This window comes from Nomia melanderi, chromosome 3 (genome assembly GCF_051020985.1).
Source record: "Nomia melanderi isolate GNS246 chromosome 3, iyNomMela1, whole genome shotgun sequence".
NCBI lineage: Eukaryota > Metazoa > Arthropoda > Insecta > Hymenoptera > Halictidae > Nomia > Nomia melanderi.
The window spans coordinates 19509789-19527155 of record NC_135001.1 but is presented as its reverse complement, the minus strand read 5'-3'; the positions used below and the strand labels follow the sequence as shown (position 1 = coordinate 19527155).

The following is a 17367-nucleotide window of genomic DNA, read 5'->3' as shown; positions in this document are numbered from 1 at the left end:
GCGTGAGTTTCCGCGTGGCTCGCAGTCCGTCCCAAACCCGGCCGCTCGCCGCGCCGTTCGCCGTATCGATTGCCTCCTTCACGCTTTTTGATCTGCCACGATATACGGAGCCGAACGGAGCCACGGGTTATCTTCGGCCCGTGAACTTACTTTATGGGCTTTTTTTCGCTATTCCACGAGACCCCCGCTCTATCGCGGCTCGGCGAGATTTACGGCCCGCCTATGACCGTGCCACGGTTAATGCAGGACCCGCAAGTTTTAGAGCCAAAAAGATCGCGAGCACGACCCTTCTCTCGATTCTAACGCTGATCCGCCTTTTGTTTCAGACGAAGTCACTGATAGGTGAAAATATCGATGCAGTACGAAGAATACAGGGTGTATCAAAGTTTACTGCTGAAACTTTGCTGGTACTTTCTATGGGTAAACGAGGGAATAAGGTGCCTTGTAGTAAAATCTTTATGAATGCTTTATTGGAAGGTTATGGTGAAGTTCAGAGAAGTTTGAATATTAATCTTTGGGATAGTCTGTAAGGTACTTGTGCAGTGTTATCTTGTATTACAAGTGAGGAATTTCCATGGTAGATGGTTTGTGATAGTTTCTATCTAGGGCTGTTTTTTAATACAATTAATTGAGAAGTGAAGAAGGATATTGCGAAATTCGGCAATCATTCAGTCACGAATGACAAGAAAAAGGGAAGTTTCAAGTACACGTTGAAAGGAAATGTAATCATGAGCTTCTGAATTATGCAGGGACCTCATTTAACCGTTTACCAGGCCGAAATTCGAACAAACTTGCGCTGCGTAAATATTAATTAACACTAACGCGTAAGTAAATCGAATTACCCGGAAGTTTTCCCAGGCCGCCGGCGCACAATTGAATTCGGTTTGTTCAATTCATGTACGCAATCGATAACACAAATTGTCCTGATAGTCTGCAAACGGCGAGCCGGCCACCTCCACGCGTCTGCGACCTAACCCGATTGCCAGTTAATTTAAACCTGTTACAGATGTCTATCATCCTGTTATTTTGCACCGACGCACCCCCTTAGCCGCGCTTCCGTTTCCCGACGTTGTAATTTATAACCATATTTCCCGTCGCGTTGCCGATCGTCGCAAACATTTGTCCCACGTTCGACCGATCCGCGCCAACTATCGCGTGTATCGCGCCCGTATCGGACACACGCCACGAATTAATCGTATGTTTATTCACCTGTCGCCGTTCCACCGAACGGCCAGAATATTTTTCCAGTTGTCCATACACGCGACTGTCGTTACGTTGTTCTTCGGTTTATCCAGATGATTTACGGCCGAACGAAGGAATATCTCACCGATCGTCCGCAAATTGATTCAAGGATTTTCGTGTCGTGTTGTACTAATAAATATACAATGTGTGCTTTCGTGTACATCGTTCGCACGCGACGAAGTTGTCCGAGGTTTAAACAACGAAACGAATCTCGGAAATTCTTCCGAGACTACGAAGACCGATACAGCGTCGAGAGGAAGTTTCCTTTCGGCCGAGCGTCCATTAAACTTACGAAGGATCCCGCCGAGTCGAAAAAGAAGCGATAACGTTTTCGATACGTCGCGTGAACTTTATAAAGTCGATCGAGAAACAATACCGATCCGTGTATCTCTCGCTCCAGTATACCTTTCGAATCGGCTAGTGCCATATGGCCGCGGTATGGCGGCGATTTCATTGTAAACCGGTGAACTTTCGTGCGAGTTTCCCGCGGGAGAGCAGGTGCCGCTTCCTCGGGAGCCGCCGGAGGAAACTTGCCGGGTTAAAAACCCATTAAAAAATGTAATCGGAGGAGTGAAACATTGTTCCGGGGATGTACACGATGTTGGTTGCGTCGAAGGAAGAATTCTAATAGCGGCGGGTAATGAAAAGAAGATGCGCCGTTGAGATTGAACAATAATAACGCCGTTTACGGGAGACTTTCGTTTGTAATTTATTGTTAGGAAACAGTATGAGCTTCTTGTTTTCGCAACAGATTGTTACATTAAATTGAAAACAATAGTAGGCAAGTATTCTCGAAGCATTAATGTAACAATTGAACTAGGAATTTTTATGCGTTTACGGGAAGTTTGAAGTTGTAAACTTGTGAACGCACACGACGCGAAGTACACAAAATATTCAGAGTGTATGCTTTTTGTAATATTCGTTAACCAGTTAACTGTGTTATTGTTAACTGTGAATTCAGCGATGAATTCTTTATTTTTTCACATAAACACGTAATTCTTTGTTTCGCTTTGATCTTTCATTAAAATATACTCTACGTGCATTCGCTCTGCGTTCGATGAGTGCACGCTCCATTTTTTTATTTTATTGCGAACGAGAGGTTTTTCCAAGTAAATTCCACAGTTGACAGGTTAAGAAGCAATATTCTTAAAAATTTAAATTTGGTTGGAATCTTCAGCCTAGTAATAATACATAATTTGATCGAACGCATACGTAGTTGTGACGTTAAATTAATATATTTCTACAGCACAGAATGTAATTGCAAATACAGATATTCTATTGGTCCAGATTAGCGTAAATTACGGACGAGCGTCGAAGATAACGTAAAGGGCCTAGACGATATGTTTGTCAACGTGACGTGCGGGCGTTGCAATCGCTCGATTTCGACACACAGATAACAAGCAGTCGGTCAGGAAATAATTATGCATATTAGGCAGATATTCGAATCATCCGTTAATTCGCGTATCGGACCGCGCTGTACATCGTACACGGGATAACAAGACAAACGGGGGTATAGCTGCCGCTTTCCATCAACAAGCCAACGTCATTTCCGCGAGCGAATCACGGGCGCCGGGCTGCCGTTCCACGGTAAATAGGTCGATCCAGTTTTCGGTTCGTTTGTGTTTTACCATCGCCGCTTAAACTGCCCGTTGCAATCCGGTAAACCCTTCGGGCGAAAGTTAAACGTCGAAAACGGTCTCCTAATTCCCGTCAAATACCGCGATTCTTCCATGAAACTCGCCGCTCCGGTATTTCCATTCGCCGAAAGTTCAGCGCGGCCTATCGAGCTCGCTGAATTTGATGAAACGTTCTGTATCAGTTTCGCAAGTTCCGGAACGATTTGCGGAGCGAGTCAGCTTAAAATTATTCATCTTCGATACACACCTCGAAAATCCCTGTCCGTCTCGGTTGGAATTGACACTGTACAAATCGGAATTAAAACGATGCGTATTTCTCGGCACTATCTCGATGAAGCTCGATTGAACAAATATTGCTCAATCATCAATGAAATAATTGAATTATCTTATTTTAGAATATTAAACTCTCCGGTTTACGATTATCGAGTTACATATAGAAAGTACACATGGAAATTTATACAAATCTAACAGGTGGCAATGAAAATTCCCAATCGAAGATAAACCATTCGACCGATTAAAAATTATCTGCGATAGGAATGAGCCTTTTCACGCGTGTCGCCAGGTGGAAATTATAAATTCTTGCTTCACGACTCGATTAGCTTGCTCAGAAAGGATAAATTCATGGGAACGGGCCTGAGCGTGGCCGACGGCGAACTTTCCGCGTCGTTTGGGAGACAATTCGTTACCCGGACCAGAAAATTGGAGAAGTTGCCCATTGGCCCGCCGGGATTTCCCTTCGGATTCCGAACGCACGTGTACCGATTTCCGAAATATTCATATTGCTCCCGACCACCGTGAAATTTATACCCGGCACAGCGGCCGAATATAATGCTGAAACGGTCCTCGCCGGTTCCGCGCGCGGGCATCGACACGCCACACACGATCGCGCACCGTCTACACGGTTGCCTCAATACCCGACCAATTGAGGCCGATAAAAATATTTCACAGCGGTCTACTACTAAAATAATTCTCCGGCTGAAACGGGACCGTTCATTGTCGTCAGATTTTCGTGGTTCAATATGTGAAGGGATATTTTTTTTTTAGATCCTGCAGATATCGAGTGTTATGTCTCCGTTGTATGGATGATATACCTTTCAGTTGGATATTTATAAGTTGAATGAGATTTAACGTATGGTTATTTTCACTTCGAATATTTTAGATAGTAACTTCAATAGAAATTCGATAGAAATTAATAGTAATTTCAATAGTAATTCGATAGTAATTAATAGCAATTGCAATAGTAATTCGATATGTCTTCGTTGTATGGATGATATACCTTTCAGTTGGATATTTATAAGTTGAATGAGATTTAAGGTATGGTTATTTTCACTTTGAATATTTTAGATAGTAACTTCAATAGTAATTCGTTAGTAATTAATAACAATTGCAATAGTAATTCGATATGTCTCCGTTGTATGGATGATATACCTTTCAGTCGGATATTTATAAGTTATCGAATGAGATTTAGTGTGTGCTTATTTTAATTTTGAATATTTTAGATAGTAATTTCATTATTAATTCGATAGTAATTAATAGTAATTTCAATAATAATTCGATAGTAATTAATAGCTATTTCAATAGTAATTCAATAATAATTAATAGTAATTTCAATAAGAATACCATAATAATAATAAATTTCATAATAATTCCATAGTAACTCAGTACCAATTTCAATAGTGATACAAACAATAATTCCGCAGTAATTCAACAGGAACTCCACTAGTAACTCCATTCCCTTTCTTTTTCAGACAGAATCAACACCTGCCATCGATAAAGCTTTTCCCGTTCACTTGGCCTCGTCCATCACCATCTCGAATAAGATCAGTGAATAAAGGGACAGGCAATATAACGGTAGACCGGTGAGACTATATCGATAGAGGGGCGAGATCAAAAAAACGTGTAATCTTAGGAAGCCCATTTTTCGGGACTCCCTAGAATATTCGTGGAACGAGTCCAGTGGTTGTCTCGGATCGACAGCGTAGGCAATATACAGTTTGTGACGGATAAAATATTCGACGGGAGGAATTGGGAGCTTTCCCGTGAAACCTACGCGTATATTAAACGCGGGGTGGTGACTGGCCTATTCTTACGGTCGAAGGGGATCGTTCCATTATATGAAAAAGTTATGCAAAAGAATATATATATATATTTCCCTGTGTTATCCGTTTCCATCGGTCACGCTTGTAGAACCGGTACCGTTATTATCGCCACGCGGACGCTTTAATCTTCCGCAATAAGAGAACAGACGCTCCTCGTGTCCTCGATGTTCTCCAGGCCAAAAGGGCGCGGATGTTTCTTCGCCTAACGGCCGTCGGAAAGCAGTAAAAAGGTCCCCCTAAACAGGGGTTACGGACGCGCCGGAGAAAATTCGTCCCGTCCGATACGACGGCTCGTATACTCTTTATAGAAGTTGGTCCGTAAAAAAATTGTTTAATATAGAACAACCGTATCGTAAAACCTTCGGGAATAGATTCCGCATCATGAGGATGCCGCGTACGTTTCCTCGATACCACGGGGGAGCAGCTTTTATGACGGCTCGTGATTCGCGATAGCGCCTCCAGTCTGTTTTCGTTCATCGATTAATCGCTTCTTGTGTTATTTCTTCGATATTATTCCTTACAAGAACGAGAACATCGCGTGAACAGGATCAGCTGTTAGTTGTTTCTCGAATCCGGTGATTTGAGATTTTTACATCGTTTCGTAAATTTCCGATTTTTCAACTCGAGAATTGCGTAAATTTCGAACGACGAACAGAAGAAGAATGGAGCTGCAATCGAATTTATTTTTTAGAAATGCGAAAATTGATTGCGAGAAGGTACGTTCTTCCCGAAAGCATCGCCGGTGTTTTCCGGCAGAAATTTCTGAAAACGGCGACGAGAGCGTCGATCTTTTATCGGGGCAACACCTATACCGGTAGAATGTTTCTATTATCGGTTCCACGGCGTTCCCGTTCGAACGGCGTCGGATAGGAACGAACGGAAGAAACAAAGGCGGTAAGAAGGGAGTTTGTTTTACGATCCAGCGCCTCTGATGAAATTTTCTATTATTTTATCTGCGCAAGGTGCAGCGTGCCAAGCGAGTCCCGGATTACAATCATTGAGCTCTGCGAGCTGCATCGCGCGCGCGGCACGTCCAATCGAATTTTTTCGGTTTCTCTGTCGTATCAGCAGTTGCAATCGGAGTCTCGTACCTCCGCGGGGCAGAATTGAAATTCTAGGCGGGCGCGAATCGATCTTTGGCCGGCGCTAGGTGTCCTTTTGTAGACGAACGCGCGTCGTGCATTTCCAGTTATACGTCGGCCGGCGGGGCTCGAGCGCGCGCCTTGGCTGCCGCAGTCACGGAGACGTGCCTCGTTACTTTCACGTGTCACCGATATCCCGCGATACGATACCGAACTTCGTACTCCGCCCCGTGCTTCTGGGAGATCAATTTATTGCGGAGATTCTTCCGTTTAACGAGCCACCGCCGCTGAACTTCGTTTTAAGGCCGCCGAGAGCTTTCGAAACTCGCGCTCGAGGACTCGAGGGTTTCGAAAGTTTTCGGTTCGGTAATTCAGACTTAACGCATCGTCACATAATACTTTTTAATAGAGTCTGTTGGGGATGAACGTAATTTGCACTCGATGAGTCGTCGAGGTACGAGGTATCTCGATGGTCGCTGAAGAATCTTGATCAAAACGTTCCAATTATTTCCGGATATAGCTCGACGAGAAGTATTCACTGAATCTTCAGTGGGGTATTGAAAAGTATATTAAGAAAGGAAAGCAGTTTAATGCTCTTCAGAGTGCGCGCATAAAGAATCAAGATTTTACAGATAATTCGAACCGAGCGCTGCGATGCTTAATTTGCTTGAATCGGTTTCTACCAGGTGGGAGAATTATCCGTGACTGTTTAACGAGTCGGTGTGATAGGTAGATTAAAAGAATTCAATAGCATATGAAGAATCGAGACAGGTGTCAGATTATCTGCTTCAGAGCAACGAATGAATTTCAAGGAGCAAGCGAACGGGGACGCACGTCGAGCGTTTAACAAGTGTCTTTCAGGCGCTGTGCGCGCAACGGATCGCGTGAAACCGACGCGCACGCGGCGGAGTCCATTGCAATCACTCGCGTTAATGGACCATCGTGTTTTCCATTCGCCGCGATCATAATCGAGCGATGAATTTACATTAAACCGGAATTGCTTTCGCAGCGGGACCGGTGTCGTCGGCTACATCTGTTGCAACGCTCATTTCTGTTCCCTCCTCGCGCGGAGATCTGCAATTGTGCGTTACACGCGGTAGTATACGATGCCTAATAACGCGTCTACGGAACATTCCTCTCGCGAATTGCACCTGGCGCGAATTGCTTCCTTCGGAATTGCTGCCCGCACTCCGACGCTCGCATCTCCTTGCCACCGGCGATCGTATTTTTCCGCTTCTAGCCGCTTAAAAAGAAATATGGATAGGAAACTCTGCTATTTCACATTCTAATTAAAAACAGAATGTTATAAATTATGCTGAAAATATAGATTACTGGTTATACTGGACAGTCTTTCCCAAAGTTAATTGATAACTAACAAAGTAGAAGTTAATTTTTGTACTATAGATTACTAAAAATGCTGTATAAATTTTATTACTAGATGCTTACTTTGTTACTACACACTTAATCAGTAAAACCGAATAGATCATTAGAAACACTGGACACTTATCGTTTCCAAAAATTAATAACTCTATAACAAGCCAGAACCCATATCCCTGCTCTAATATATTCCACTCGTTATCCGAAACGAAGAAAAATTCATTGAAACTCGTCGCACAGAATAAACAACACCACACGTATCCCCCAGTGGCGCAAACTAATGAATAATATCGCGACAAAGACGTCTGTCCGCATCTGTTTCGGAACGAGGATCAAATTTCGTCGGGAAGAAGTGCAAAACTAGCACCTAATATTTAACCGGGCAGTCTGGCCCGGGAAAACAGCAGCGACGGTCGAGGGAAATCTGGCACGCGCGTTCCGAGCGAAGTATCGCAGCCCCGGTGGGCTGTCCGTTATAAAAACACACGTCGTCTTATATTTCCTCGTCGTGTTTCTCGGCCGGGGGCGTTGTTCGACCAGTTTTTCGGGGCGAGCCGGCAAAAACGTCGTCCGCGCGGACGTTGCGCGGCGAATCGAGCCCCTCGGAAACAATGGGCGAAGGAATCGGCGCTCGGAAATGGCCCACTTAACCGGCCGTCACCGCCGATGCATCGATAGCGCGACGCAGCTTTTGTCGTGACTGAATGCCGCGGATACCTTTCGTAATTGAACTGCGATCGCCGCTCTCCTTCCGTTTCCTCTCCGCGTTGTCTATCCATCTTTCTCGCCGCCTCGGTTTCCCGTCGCTCGACGGATCGGGAAGCAATCGACGAGAAGGACGCGAGAGTCGGCCGTGTCTTCGGTCATAAGGGAACGCACACAACGTCGGGCAATATTAGCACACCGGGGGGAAACCAATATGTTAACGTCGGCGTGTTTGGAAGGCACTTTTAGCTCGATTCGGGCGTCGGCCGTGTGTTTATGGAGGAACGCTCGCCACGGAGGCGGTCCCCGCCGAGTCGCTTGAAGGGTGCACTTCTCTCCGCGATTGGAGAAATTGATGGGGTATACTTAATTGAGTCCGCTCGGGACCGTGGATCAGGTGACGGGCTTGGATCTACAAGCTGTCGGGTTATAATAGATCTACATTGTGCGAACAATGCGGTATTCGGGAGAATCAAGATGACATTCCTGAGTCTGTCTCTGGAATTTGAATGAATCCCTTTTCAACGTTGATCTTTATTTGTAATCATTAATGAAACTATTTTTGTTAATATTGTGGGAATGGATATATTTGAGTGAGGAATGTGTGTGCAATAGATGAATGACGCGACTGTGTGTGAGCGCGTTTTGAATGAATGTTCAAAGCGTTGGAGTATTCTAGATTATATTGATTTTCTCCGTATGTTAATAATGTTCTTTTTTTAAGAATCTAGAATATTCCAAATATATGTGAAGTCAATGCATGGTGATGAAAGAATGTTCTAGAAAGTGTGTGAGTGAGACAAGAGCATCTGAGTATATAAATAGTGTGTGCGTTGTTTAATTTAATTATACTGTTTCAAATAAAATTCTCTTTCTCCTACAATATCATTGAAAATTCAGCGGACAAGGAATATTCACAGTATTAAATTCTTTTCTCTATTGTTACAATTATCAATGAATAGTATTTTAAATTCGGAAGTTACGTAAACATCAGCGACCAATTATAATTAGAGCAATACAATAGATCGCTTCAGAAAAGTTTCGCTCGACATCAGTTTCTAGAGCGGCAATAATATTCAAGTGGTGTTAATTGCTTCAATGCGAACACCCCCATGAATCCGAAGTAGTTCCGTCCCCCTCGCGAAAGGGTGGCGTGACACGGCGAAAGGGGTCGCTCGAGTGCTTCGGGAATTAAAAGTTCGAGAAGCCGGGAGTTCGTAGAGGAGCCGGGGTCTCAATATTGTACGCAACATTTAACGCGGCGTAGTTAGGGATTCGCGGTTTTCTAGCGATTTCGGCTCGCTCCGGGGTTCCGTCGCGGAGGTCTCCTAGACGTCGGAGGGTTTCCGCGCAATTACCGCCGCAGAATCGCGAGAATTGGGTCGTGCAAACGTTTAATCTTCGCTCGGTGCTTGGAGGTGTTGGCCGGTCATCCGAACCGGCGCGCATACATTACTTACTCCGATAGTGTTCGAGTTGTTCCGGTGAACAGCACGCCAACATCGATAAGTTCGCCTCACATTCTCCTCCGTTTCGAATGGACACGGGACGTATTATGCGCGTCTTCGTGAAGACACGGAATATATTCCGCTCGTTTTTAGGGAGACATAAAGGGTGCACGGGTATAACAAAGGTAACATTACAAATAGAATATCACTCTTTCATGGAGCCATATAAAGGCATATCACGAGAGTAGTAGCAGTTTTCCTTGAATGCAAATTAAAACAAGTCGAGTGTCTCTTGTTCTCGTGTCGCGGTTTAAGAGTCGGAGTGCACGATCAACCTCATATAGCATATCTTTCTAGGTCGTAACTAAATTTACGTCATTTAACGTTTTCTTATATTCGAATTTAGGAAGAAGCTGATGTGCTTAAATTGATAGAAATTTAAACATCTAATGCTACGTTATATTTATATAACGAATACAAATTTGCAAGAATATGGATATAAGTTTAATATTGATTCTCAATGGGTATCTCGATATTAGTTTTTTTCTACCAGTCACTCGGATTTCACAAATTATCACAGTTTCACTACCTCGCGAGGCACATTCCTGTTTCTTTTCTTCGCTGGCCTCCCAGCTCAGTTTGATTTGCCGCCGGTGCAATTAACTGCTGTCAACGGCAGACGCGCGCCAGCGCTCCGACACACTGGAGGATGGCGCAACACAAAAGTGAGGGGATGGAGAAAGAAAGGGTAAGGGAGAGGAGCTCCTCGCCTCATTGCCCCCGAAGCATGGATTTCTCACCCTGCCATGATCACATTCTCGCTTAGAGAACCGCCTTGTCAACGTTCCGTTCAACTTCCGCTCTTATCAGCCTATTTACTACGAACTTGTTCCTCAAAGTCGTGAAATCAATCTTACATTCTTTTGTTCACGTGACCATTGAATTTTGTAAACTGTGTTCTTCGATTTCGAAGTTTAGTGAAACTTTTTGTACACTGTTTCCTTAGAGCGGAGTGGCTGGATATGATTCTAGTTGCTCACGTGATATTCCATAAAAAGATGTAGGATTTTAATGTCTTTAATACTCACTCACCCTCTCACTCACACAGTCTTTAGCCAGTTAACTGTGTTTGACGAGTATACGCGTCATTGTAAAGCTTGACATGATACTAATTCTTTCAGCGATGAATTCTTTATTTTTTCACATAAACATGTAATTCTTTGTTTCGTTTTGATCTTTCATTAAAATTACTCAACGTGCAATCGTCCTGCGTTCAATAAGTACACGGTCCATTTTTCGATTTTATTGCGCGCAGAACGAGAGGTTTTTCCAACTAAATTCACATCTTAATCTCTCGCGTACCCTGCAAAGATGACAACAGATGTTAAGAAGAATTAAGATTAAAATCCTATTAATATACCAGTTAAATTTTTCAACTGGTTTTTATCTGAATTTATGTACGAACGTTTTCTCACTAAGAGAATCACTTTTATTATTGTGTACCTTTTAATTCCTCCCAAGTCTGTTGTGTTTTTATTCCATTAGCGTTCCATGAATATAATTACAATGAAATTCCTTTATATTCCGTTCTTCCTAATGCATTTAATGTGTAACAGTAATAATAGTAATATTAAACCGTATCAAGGGTGTAAAAGCTCGGAAAATGTTATTCGGAGGAAACGTACACGGCTCTTTCCCCCTTATGAGTTACTCGTCAGCCACGGATAGCCGACATATTGGTTCGATGAGGGTTCAGTGTTCGTGAACGTTTATCGCCGCTGGGTACACGCAGCTCTTCTGTCGTCAGTCGAACGGAAAATCAATCCTGCGTGTCCTTCCTGAGTGGTAATGGTCCACGACACGGTCAAAGCTTAGTTGCGACGTTCTCGAGCTTAAAGGAAGGGGAAATCCGATTCTCACGTGCAATTTCTCTCACAAATGAACTACTGGCTTTTCCACGTCCCAGTTCTCTCGCCTACGATTATTTGCACCTCTATGCGCATCAACCGACGTAGAACTAAACCGCTATCGATCACCGTGCGCGAGATCCCATTACTTAATTTCATTCGTTCCTTCGGCTTCAATCGTTCCATCGATTCTTCATTTCTGGACACCCTGCCGCTTATTCAAAAGTACTCGATTCGGTTCGGTGATCAATAAACTTTACTTTCTCGAAACTCGGAACTTTAAATTCTACATAGCCTCGATTCCATGTACGACTAGACTTCGAAAATGAATTCAAATGTGCAGTTTTGCAGAAGAAAATTCGAGTAACCATCTTGCGTCCATTAATGTTTCCTATAAATTCAGTACAAAATGGAACCATATTGAATTCTATCGATTCTTATATTCCACAATCTTTGAATTCACATGTCTATAACCAAAAACAAAATGCAAAGATACTATAAGAGAGTGTAACAGATATTATCCTATTCTCTTAATCCTACAAAAGTTGTGAGCAATCGAACACTATCGAATACTATCGTAATTATACTAGACACCGCGGTTTACATTCAGGTCCAGCAAACTCCCCAAGCAAAACAGCCGATTCGATCGCGTCTCATGAATGCCAGCCTCCGTCCCCACATCCTGGTTTCCACGGGCAATCTCGTGGCATCTTCAGTTCCATCCGCCACGGTAGCCCGCGAACAAGCGTCAATTAGTCGGGGGCCATTCATTTTTTAGAGCGGAATGGCGTGGTCGCTGGAATAGTCTCGCTCCCGTATGCGGCCGACATTGCCCCGTGAAATATAAAAAGGCCGGCGCGCCGGGGAACGAAACCATCGAGCGGGTTCTTCCTCGAACGATATTCCGCCGGTTAATTGGTAACTGCAAGCAACGAACTCGAGCGAAGTTCCCCTGGAAGACGATAATATCCTCGATCGAACCGACGTGCGAGGCGGAACAATGCCGCGGTCAAAATGGCGTCACGGTATCCCGCTTACCTGCGTCCTGAATAATGCAGCATGAGTCTTAATCACGTTCTCATTGTACATACTCGCAGGAAATACAAATTTTCCACGGCAATCTCTCGTGGGCCGCGTCTGCGGGCTAGCGAGCGTGCGGCGCGGATCGGGGCTCGCCTGCGGTTCTCGGCGCGTTGACGCTTGCAACATTAATAACGAGAAATTACGTTCTCGACGGAAGGGGCGCAAGGCTCGGCCGCAGAGCCCGGCGACCCCGGCTTCTTCTCTCTTTCATTCGCCCGATCCGCAGGCCTCCTCGCCGCGCGACCGGTAACCGACGCGGAAACGACCCCGTCTCGGTTACGTTTCCCGATTTCCGACCCTTTGCCAACGGTGACCCCGGCCCCCGGGCCTGCACACGCTCGCGGCTCGATCATTTATTAACGGCCGAGATCGCGGGGGAAAGACGGAGAAACGCGAGATGCGCGAGCCCAAAGAACCGGACGGACTTTGCTCCGGTAACCCGGAATCGCCGCGGGATATGATATCCAAGAATCGAGTTTGCGAGTTATTTAGTACGCATTATTGTTCCGCTGCGCGTTCTGCGTGCTTCGAGGTAGGATATCTAAGATGTAATATAGAAAAGTTTCGAAAGTCGCGGAGACTTGTTGTTGCGTGAAGTTAGCGTCTTGCGGCGCCGTAAAGACATTCCCGCTGTCGCGTAAAAGTCCACGTTATTATTATCATAATGTAAATTGTTTTCAAAGTGGTCGCAACTTGTTGGAGAATCTTTCCAGACGCGAAGTTTCACTAGATTTTTGATGCGTTTTAAACGTGGATTTTCTTCGAAACCTCTGAGGCGATATCGAAACACTCCTAGATAATAGACACCCGGATCATCCGCACGAACGAACAACGAACCGTATCGAAACTAATAGACTACGTTGCTAACGTACTCGACGGATCAACGCAGTCCGCCGTATCGCTGTTTCGAATCGTACGTTTCAAAATAATCCGGTTGATCGAGTATCCGGATTAATTATTGATCAGACGGGAAACTAGGAGCTCGGGGTCAGCCCGTCCAGCCACGTGACCGCTCTCTTTGAATCCTTTCAAGCCCGTCGCGCGAGCGGCCGCGCGGCTTAACGCTCGAAAAGCGTCCGCTGGCCCGGCTCGCCGTCCTATGACACGTGAAATCTTAAAGACGGCGAGCGGTCTTTGAAAGGTCGCTGAAAAGACGGGGCACCGTGCGCCGCGGGGGGAATTCAAGGCATCCGTCGCGTCCGGCGAAATTAGAAACCCGCGTGACTAGGAGAAACCGGTCCGTACGTCTGTCGCGGAACGGCGGTGTATGAGCGTCGTCGGGGGAGGCTGGATGTCCCCGGGGCGGCTTTGAGCCCGGCCACGTTTCACGCGCGTGGTTTCGGAATGCGCAATGCCTCCCCGGCCCCTCTGCACACTCGCAATCTGCTGTTCCTCCCCAGCTCCCCGCTTTGCACAATGCCACGCAAACTTGTGTACAGTGTTGCATATTTCCTTAGTGCGCGGTGGCCCGTGAATAACGCAGGTACACAAGCTGCCCGGTAGCTTCGGCTTATACAGGGTGAACGATGGAGACTGCGACACGATCGATCGAGGACATTTTCTATATATCGTGCAATGGAGATTTTTAGAATCATTCACGGGTCGTGTTGGTATGGACAGTTCGCTTTTCGCGCGGATGGTGTAGTTTTGAACATTGAGTTGAGGGGTGTCTGGTTCGGGGGTGTTGGGATATAGAAATATGAAGGTAATCATGGGTGTAATTGCTTGATTTTACAGAATAATGAGATTAAACTCATTTTTGAATTCCTGTTTTATAACTGTTGAAAAGAGCGAGTTTTCTCAATTATTAGCTAAAGTACAGTATCACGGAAACTAGAGAGTAAGTCGATCGAAATATCAACAAGAACACTTTCGTAGTTTCCATTGATGAAACGACTAATCAGCTCGTTTACTCGATAATTCTAGCGTTGAATAATACTTGACAGGAGAATAATATAGGTAACATCGGAAGAATTTCAAATAATCGTGTCGCGCCAGTTCACCCTGTATACGGGTTACTTGTCCTCCAGTCGGCCTCCCTTGTGTACATCATCTGGAACGCGTGTATATTTGCCCGTATACAGGTAGATATGTACTCACTATTCCGGGGCCAGTGAATCTGCAAGGTAGCATAGCGCTGCCGCCGGTTTGAGCCAGGACATCCTTGGCAGATGCAGCCACCGAAGAAAGGACATTATTCTGGCTCCGAGCCTCTTCGGCGGCCGGCTTCTCATCGCGAACAGCGCCATCTGGAAATATTGAAAAGGGCCGTGTGTAGTTGTGCGACGTTGTGCGCCACGTCGCCGTCAATGGATCTGGGTTATACGGAAAATAGATGGAGGAAATTAGCGCGGCGGTATCGCAACCCGCGTAAAAAGGGCCGCGGCGCGGGAGGAAACTGTCGTTCTGTGATGACTGTGTGACGGACCATTATCCGCGCTTCGTGAAAATTATGTTAACACCATTATGGAACGAATATTCCTTGCTCCAGTCGTTTCTCATTGTGCAGTAACGATAATAGACAGCACAATGGGATTTTACTGACATAACGTTACGCCACTGTTTCAAACGATTAGAATGGAATTAATTAATATTATATTTCATCATACGCATTAACATCACTCTGATATATGATACGTTCGTGGTAATCGTGGGAAATAAAATTCATTTCGCGATAGAGCTTTAAATAACAGATATTACTCGACACGCGTGAAATACAGCTGGAAGACGCTTCGAAGAACTGTAAGAGGATCTCCATCTTTCCTAGAGGCGCTATAAAAGTGATGTAACGTCGCTACGTTCGAAGAGCACAGTGGAAGCACGCATGTCTTCAGGCACTTCTTATTTTCAAAAGTCTGATCCTATGATTCATGGAATACGATCATCACAATATAGAAGCCAGTTCATTTAATATTCTAATCCTGCGGATCACTTAATTATTTTTCCCTCTTGGGTTTCATTAAATGTTTCTATACTTCCGCCGTGAAAACATGAACGGACAGTAATTAAAGAAGAGAAATATGTTTTTATACGGCCAATAAAATGCTCGTATACCACGTTTTACCATCTTCCTTCGAATAAAAATCAGTCGTCACTTTTTATTCCCGGGAGTAAAGGGCTCGGCGGGCATTAACGAGAGCATTTAACGAACCGAAGTTCGATCCGACGATAGCTTCTAGCGGTATATTGGGAAAGTTGTGCGTTGCCGGACCAGAAACTTTCAGGCCTCGGTATATTTGTCCTGCTCCCCGTGCCGGTCGTTACGCTTTTATCTTCCTCTTGTTTTTTCCCCGTGGTTTTTACAGTTCCCTCCGCGATTTACACGGAGGCCGGTTGCTCCTACAACCGAGTTTAAGGGCAACGATGTCGTTCCCGGTGTGTAACTCGAGCCGAGTTCCGCCGGTCGCACGACCAGCGCCAGCGGCGTTTCCCGTGCCCCGAAAAGTCTCCTCCGTCGAGTAACGTACGTGTAACGACTTGGAGCCAAGCCGAAAACTCAAGAAATTACATTACCCGAGAATATCGTCGGACGATCGCACGGGACCGCAGGAGTCGTTGCTCCCGATGCTGATTGGACCGGGACCCAGCCGGGCGATGCCAACCCGGCCAGCCGACGCTAAGCCTTTTCCTCTCTTTATTAAATGCATTTATCGTCGAAAAATTCCGCTACGAGCTGAACAAACCGGTTTTTCTCTTCCGTTTCCACTGGAATAAGTCGTATCGATTTCCACAGGAAATACCGTACTTCAAAAACAGTCGTTCCCCTTTTGGGATTGGATACTTGTTAACTATAGAATTCGTTATTAACGTGACAAATAGTAGTAGTAGTATTACTGATTATTATTAGTAATATTATTTATCGACATCCTACATAATTCTGTATTTAGAGGGTGATACCATCATGGTTAACAATAAAGATCTCAATTGCTAAATGATCTAGACAGATTAGTTGCAACAGAGAAGAATAAAACCTACTCAGTACATCTTTATTACCATTTCGGTCCTTCACTTAACGAGAACTATTTACTCTTGAAATTCTCAACCCTCTTCTCTCGTCACCCTCTATAATCCAGAACTGTTCGACTTCTTTTCAACGCCATTCTCTGGTACGTGCCCCGAAAGTTAGGTCACTTGTCAAACCAACAGCGCCGTATCAGTAGCGATCGTCTCTCGGTCAGATTCGAAACATAAACCACCTACCCCTTTCGCCACAGTCGCAACTGGGTCGCCGGTAATTACCGAAGTTATTCACTCAGCCATGGAGACGGAAGCGAGCCGGTTGCGGCTGCCACAGAATTTAAGATTCACACTACGTACACCACTCTACTGCTTCTGGGGTATCTCGGCTGCGAGCCGACCCCCCCTGTCCCGGACCCCGGCGACAGCCATCTGCCTATGGTACCCGCTGCCATCCTGGTTGACGAGCTTCTTAAATTGCATTACCTATTAGAGCGAGTGCCTTAAAATTGTACCCTCCTCTGCTCGCTCCGGGCCGTGTCTGCCTGCTAATTTGTGCCGGCAAAGAGAGGGCTCTGGTAATTCGGGGTTAGCCCGGCTTATCTGGCCAGCTGCAATATTCGCAAAGGGTCTGCGAATCTCTCTCCGGAACCCTTTCCTTCGTCTTTCTCCCGGCCCCGACGTCACCTCTTAATTAAAGGCAACGATTTTTTGACTCAAGACGGAATTATGGCGGCCGCCGCTCTTCTTGCACGGCCGTCGACAATCTGAGACCGTCGCTTCTCGGTTGGGATCAGACGCTGAATTACAAGATCCATTCGTAATCGTGT

The 17367-nt window shown here is 45.2% G+C and overlaps 1 protein-coding gene across 7 annotated transcripts in view; it reads right to left on the bottom strand.

The window, feature by feature from the left end:
• Positions 1-17367, bottom strand: part of LOC116429247 (opioid-binding protein/cell adhesion molecule) — an 87255-nt gene that overhangs the window by 13142 nt on the left and 56746 nt on the right. For all 7 annotated transcript variants that reach the window (XM_031981992.2, XM_031981995.2, XM_031981997.2 and 4 more), the window contains exon 4: positions 14681-14829. In XM_031981992.2, coding sequence (XP_031837852.2) covers positions 14681-14829 — 149 coding nt within the window. The remainder of the gene's footprint in view (positions 1-14680; positions 14830-17367) is intronic.